This window comes from Sinocyclocheilus anshuiensis, unplaced genomic scaffold (genome assembly GCF_001515605.1).
Source record: "Sinocyclocheilus anshuiensis isolate Anshui unplaced genomic scaffold, SAMN03320099.WGS_v1.1 scaffold1830, whole genome shotgun sequence".
Taxonomy (NCBI): Eukaryota; Metazoa; Chordata; class Actinopteri; order Cypriniformes; family Cyprinidae; genus Sinocyclocheilus; species Sinocyclocheilus anshuiensis.
The window spans coordinates 257716-264051 of record NW_015546014.1 but is presented as its reverse complement, the minus strand read 5'-3'; the positions used below and the strand labels follow the sequence as shown (position 1 = coordinate 264051).

The following is a 6336-nucleotide window of genomic DNA, read 5'->3' as shown; positions in this document are numbered from 1 at the left end:
TTCATACAGTGGACTACCAGTAAAATTGATACAAATTTGGGACCAAAAATTATTCAGACACTTTGACCTGAGCATGTTTTGCTTAAGTGTTTTTCTTTAATTGCTAATGCGACCTTTTTACACCACAGACTGAGCAAAATTAAGCATTGCTTGGTAATTCGTTGACCTAAATTGGTATTATCTAATTGCAACCGAATTCATTTGTGAGACAGAAGGATGGCATTATCAAGATGAATTTGTTCTGACACAGTTTAACTCTGAGTTCTTGTCATATTTTATTACCATTTTCTAAACTATAGCGAATAAACTGTTAAAGTGAGAGATGTCGCAAGTGTCTGAATACATGTTGGTTTGACTAGATTGTCTCAGCACACACTGAAAAGCGTGTACTTTCCCATCTACAGTGAACTATTTTAATATACTGGAAGTGTACAAATGGTTACACAGCACTTGCTCAATTCTTGTTGTGGTTTTGTTTGCACAGTACAGATGAATAGAGAGGTGGATGAGAATTAAGATGGCGTGTGTGTGTTTGTAGAGTAAAATCGAACAGCTGGCTGCAGATTGGAAAGCTCTAGACGCCAGACTGAAGGAGACGCCACAGCAGCCTCTTTCTCCATGGACACAACAAGTCTCTCAGCAGCAGTTCACAGGTGAGCGCAGTACAGACAGGTGAAGCGGACTCTCACGCTGCTCCTCCCGAGTGTTTACCGTCTGTGTGTGTGTGTCAGGGAGCGTGCCGTCTGCGGTGCACATGGTCAGTCTGATGAGCGAGGAGCGACGTCCCAGTCCAGAGCTGGTGGGCCCCAGCGACCTGCACCAGACGGCCACAGAGCTGGCGGACTGGCTGCTCCTCATCCACCAGATGCTCAAATCCAACATCGTCACAGTGGGAGACAAAGAGGAGATCCACACCACCATCGGCCGCCTGCAGGTCAGACCACAGAGTGTTTGTCATCGGTTTGAGGATGTTTGGCTCAGTAGGGTGGCAAAGAGCTAGTATCTTTTTCCTCAAATTGACAATAAAAACTGTGATCTCTGGCTGTGCTTCTGTCCACACAGAGTTATTATTCAGACCCCTGCCTGAGCAGTTACAGACAGTGTCTGGGCCGCTAAACCCGGCTCATTTTGAAGGTGTTGTGTTGTGATTGTAGGTGACTAAAGGTGATCTAGAGCAGAGACATCCACAGCTGGAAGACATCATCACTCTGGCGCAAAACATCAAGAACAAAACCTCCAACCTCGACGTGCGCACCTCCATCTCTGAGAAACGTGAGCGGATGTTCATCGTCATCTTCAGCTGAATTGTCTTTAGCTCAGCCTTGGTCTGAATCCTGCTTTCAGTATTCGTCTGAATCTGTTAGTCTTAGTGTCAGTATAAATGTGGCTTTGCCTTAGAGCTAATCTGTGTTAATTTTAACATTAATGTTAAAGGGTCAGTTCACCCAAAAATTAAAATTAGCTTGTGTTTTACTTACCCTCGAAGCATCCTAGGTGTATATGACTTTCTTCTATCAGACAAATCCAGTCAGAGTTATATTAAAAATTGTCTTTGATCTTTCAAGCTGTTTAATGCCACTCAGCGGGTGTTGCAGTTGAACAGTCCACAAGTTGTCAAATAAAGCGCGCGCATTCATAATAAAACGTGCCGCAGACGGCTCCGGGGGATGAATAAAGGCCCCCTGTAGCGATCCATGTGTTTTTGTAAGAAAAATATCCATATTTCAAACGTAGTAAACACCTTTCTCTCACTTCCGCTGATTGTCATACACTGAAGCAGTTCCGGCGGATGACGCAGCACGTTGGCGTTGTGTGATTAGTAACAAATGCGGAGAGAGAACAAAACAACACACCATTCACGAATTAGAAGTACAAACTGAGGATTTGCAAAGAAAAATGTCTTAAATATTATACTGATTTCTGAAGATCATGTGACACTGAAGACTGGAGTAATGATGCTGAAAATTCAGTGCTGCGTCACAGAAATAAATTATATTTTACAGTATATTAAAACAGAAAACCATTATTTTAAATTGTAATAATATTTCACATTGATACTGTTTTTATTGTATTTTTTTTATATTCGAATAAATGCAGCCTTGATTAGCAGAAGATACTTTTTCAAAAAAATCTAAAACATCTTCTTGATCCCAAATTATATACCCCAGGGTATATCCATATCTATGTCTTAATCTTAGCCTTTATATTAATTTCAGTCTTTTTGTGATTCTTGATAACATGTCTTTAAAAAGTTTTTATTTTAATCTTAACATTCAATAATGAATCATATATTAAGTCATGATTTTATGTTAACCTTGATCTTAGTTTTAGCCTTTTCTTAATCTCAGTCTCAGTGTCAGTTTTACTTTGCCTTGGTCTTAGTTTTTGCCTTAGCCCTAATTGTTGTGTCAATCTTAATCTTAGTCTTTATTATACATTCAGTCTTTCTGTTGTGATTCCTAATCATATATGATCTTGTTCTGTCTTAATTTTAATCCTAGTTTTAGTCTTAGTCTTTATCTTAATATCGTGTAAATTTGGCTTTGCGTTGGTCTTAGTCTTTGCCTTAGTCGTAATATTTGTTTTACTTTTAATCTTAGTCTGTATCTTAATCTCAGTTTTTGTCTTGTTATTGTTAAGCAAATGTTTAAAGTTTAAAATCATAATCTTAGTTTTAGTCTGACTTTGTCTTAATTATAATGTTAGTATTTGATGTTAAATCCTAATCTTAGTGTTTGTTTTAATCTTACTGTTAATTGTTGTCTTAGTTTTAGCCTTTATCATAATCTGAGTCTCAGTGTCACTTTGACTTTGCCTTGGTTTTAGTCTTTGCGTTAGCCCTAATCTTTTAGTATTGATGTTAACCCCTGTTTCACAGACAAGGCTTAAGCCTAGTCCCAGACTAAAGTGTAAATCTGAGCTGTTTTAACTGAAAGAAACTTGCACTGACTGATCTTAAAATATATTAGTGACTTTGTTTTGTCTCAAGATGCACACCAGTAATGTTTTTCTAAGGCATGTTAATAAAAATTACTTAAATGTCCTAATTGAACTATGGCCTAATCCTGGTTTAGTCTAAGCCCTGTCTGTGAAACCGGGCCTTTGTCTTTCTAGTGATTCTTAATCATTTTTAATCATCATCTTAGTCTAATCTAATGTGAAACTTTTTGCCCCTTTAGTTGTTATATCCATTATTTAATGTATTAAATATATTCAGTCTAGTTCGAGTTCTTAAAGTTGTTGTTTTTTGGTCAAGAAGTACCGAAGGCTTTGACAAATTGGCTATTGTTATATAAAAATAAATAAAAGAAAAAAAGTGAACCCAAACGGTGGTTCTGATGTATAACACCTCAGACGTTTACACACAGTAAACTGAGGACGTGTATTAATGGAGAAGTGTGTGGAGCATCTGTTGTGTGAGATAGTGAGACTCATTCCTCTCTCTCTGCTGTGTGTCAGTGGAGAAGGTCCGCAGCCAATGGGACGGCACACAGCACGGCGTGGAGGCGCGGCTTCTGCAGCTGGAATGCATGATTGGCCACAGCGACCAATGGGAGGAGCAGAGGCACAAGTTGAAGGCTCTGATTGGTCAAAACGAGATGCGTCTGCACAACCTGCTGCAGCTGAACCGAGAGCCGCTCACCAAACAGATCAGTGACAACAAGGTGAGATCTTGACCTTTGACCTGTGTGACCTTTCAGTCAGTAAGAGGTCAAATTGTTAAATGTGTAAAGATTTGCTCTTCTTCCAGTAAAACATAATTTTCATTGGTCTCAGCTCCTGAATTCTTTGTCCTAACCTAGTTGGGAGGTGCAGACAAATGCACTTTCCAACAAAGAAATACTGTTTTCGATTTATTTGATGACACAGGAATCTGGATCAGTGTGATTTGTAGTCGAGCGAAGAGAAGAAATCCATTAGGCTTTTTTTTTTTTTTTTTTTTTTTGCACTTTTTGTCATTTAATTAATTTTGGAAGTGACCCTATTAAGATTATCTGAATCTTAGCTCTACATGTTGTCTTATAGATATTTGAACAGTCTTTCACTAAAGTGGGTATTAAAGTGAAGAATAAACACTAATGGGATGTTTTGTCAGGAAGTGACACAAATAAATTGCCTTATTTAATTAAAAGTCCGGAGTGGCCTTGTAAAAGGTACATGTTCCAATTAAGCCCACTATGATTTTTTCAATGAAAAAGCTTCACATTTTTTTTTATTAAATAAACACTTCAGATGTGATTAATTTTTGATTAATCATCCAACCTAATTAAAGAACTGCCAATCAAACTGGACAAATACATTACAGCTTACAGGAATAGTTCTACCAAAAATTTTCTGAAAATGTGCTCATCCTCAGGCCGTCCAAGATGAGTTTGTTTCTTCATCAGATTTGGAGAAATGTAGCATTGCATCACTTGCTCAGCAAAGGATGCTCTGCAGTGAATGGGTGCCGTCAGAATGAGAGTCCAAACAGCTGATAAAAACATCACAATAATCCACACCACTCCAGTCCATCAGTTAATGTCTTGAGAAGACAAAAGCTGCATGTTTGTAAGAAACAAACCCATCATTAAGATGTTTTTAACTTCAAACCATTGCTTCTGGCTAAAATATGAGTCCATAATAACATTCCTCCAGTGTTCCTCCAACTCCATATTTCTTTGTCAATGCAGCAAGCTTCTGTTATTTGTAGGCGTTATCATCCCTATTGGTTTGATGTCACTTTAATTTATTTTCTCATCATGCTCAGTTTCTCCCCCAAATGAACACAATATAGCTGAAGTTCATGAATTCAAGAGTTCTGAGCACAGGAAATTCAGTGCATGTGGTTTTATATGAGGTTTGATGTGTTTTTAGCTTCGTGGACTCGTTAGAAACAAAAAAATAGAGCTGCTCACTTGACAAAAGAGTCATCTTTCTGGTTTATAATTACAGACAGAGCATGCCATCTTTTTGTGGCTCAAGAAGCTTGTAAAATCTTTTCATTTCCTGTGGTTATCAACAGCTCGCTACAGATGTTAATGAATTACAACGTTCAAATACAGATGATTGCTTTTAAGTACCAAGCAAGTAAATCATATGAGTTCGGCATTTGATTGATTTATTTTTAAAATGTATTTATCTTTTCATTTTCAAATTCCTGTCAGTATTCAGGCAGCTTCTTTGGGCGGCTGATCAAGCTCAGCAGATCGTTTTGTTACTGTCAAATTGTAGCAACACGTGATGGCAAAGCACTGAAAATGTAGTTGTGTATGTCAGTAGCACAGGGTTTCTGCAGATCTTAAAAATGGTCTTAAATCAGAGCAGAAAGTCATGGCATTAAATGTTTTATGCATTGCAAAATTCCTCAGTATATTTGTTTTCAAATGAAAATTTCTAAACATCCTTAAACCAAGATACATTAACTTTAGATACAAAATGACGATATTGTTTTTTGAGAAATTTATCAAATTTAAGTGAGTTTATGCTTAAAACAAGAGTAATAGTGTTTTGAATGGTTGATTTTTCTGAGCCCGTTTGCAGATGCTTGTTCTTTTTAAATCATAAACTCACTTCGTTCATCAATTGTCCATAAAACAAGATTTTTTATTTTGTAATTCTGTTTTTTTTTTTAAGTAAATGCATCTTGGTTTAAGAATCTTTAGACAATCTTTAGTATGATCAGAAGGTACTTTAAAGTGCCCCTATTATGGGTAATGAAAGGTTCATATTTTGGTTTTGGGAGTCCCCAACAACAGGTTGACATGCATGCAAGGTCAAAAAACTTTCATTTTCTTATAATATGCATTTATTTTTTTACCTTATTTGCTCAACGACTCCCAAACGATTCGCTCAATGATTCATTTTTCCAAACCCCTCCTTTGCGTGACGCTAATCTGCGGTGATTGGTCCGATCGGTCTCATTTTCATTTCATCATACACCTGTAATGCCTGATAAAGCAGCGTTTGTGAGCGCAGTGCTACTTTTATACAGCGTTACCGGGGAAACCGCTATTTTTACCGCTCCAGAAGCGGCAGCTAGTGGCAAAGAATGAATTTGCGTTTTCATTCAGACCAACGCGAAAGACTAACATGTGGGCAGCCAATATGCTAATGTTTCATGTTGACGTAAACATGAAACGACTTCAGATTCATTTTAAAAACGACTCGTTTCAACGATTCAGAGTCGACTCTTTCTTTTACACGGTGCACTTTCAGATTTAAAACTTTGCAGGATATTTTCATTCACTTAGAGCTGTGTTACACACTGCATGAAAGGTAATTTTCATAATCTAGTGTTTGTGAGCAAAGCTATTCAGGCCTTAAATAGTTTTAGATAGTAAATAGTAGATTTTT

At 37.3% G+C, this 6336-nt stretch overlaps 1 protein-coding gene across 1 annotated transcript in view; it reads left to right on the top strand.

Annotated features, from left to right (window-relative positions):
• LOC107698511 (utrophin) overlaps positions 1–6336 on the top strand; it is a 275871-nt gene that overhangs the window by 106919 nt on the left and 162616 nt on the right. The window contains exons 44-47 of the mRNA XM_016499536.1: positions 539–653; positions 732–934; positions 1155–1272; positions 3460–3665. Of these exons, the coding sequence (XP_016355022.1) occupies positions 539–653; positions 732–934; positions 1155–1272; positions 3460–3665 (642 nt within the window). The remainder of the gene's footprint in view (positions 1–538; positions 654–731; positions 935–1154; positions 1273–3459; positions 3666–6336) is intronic.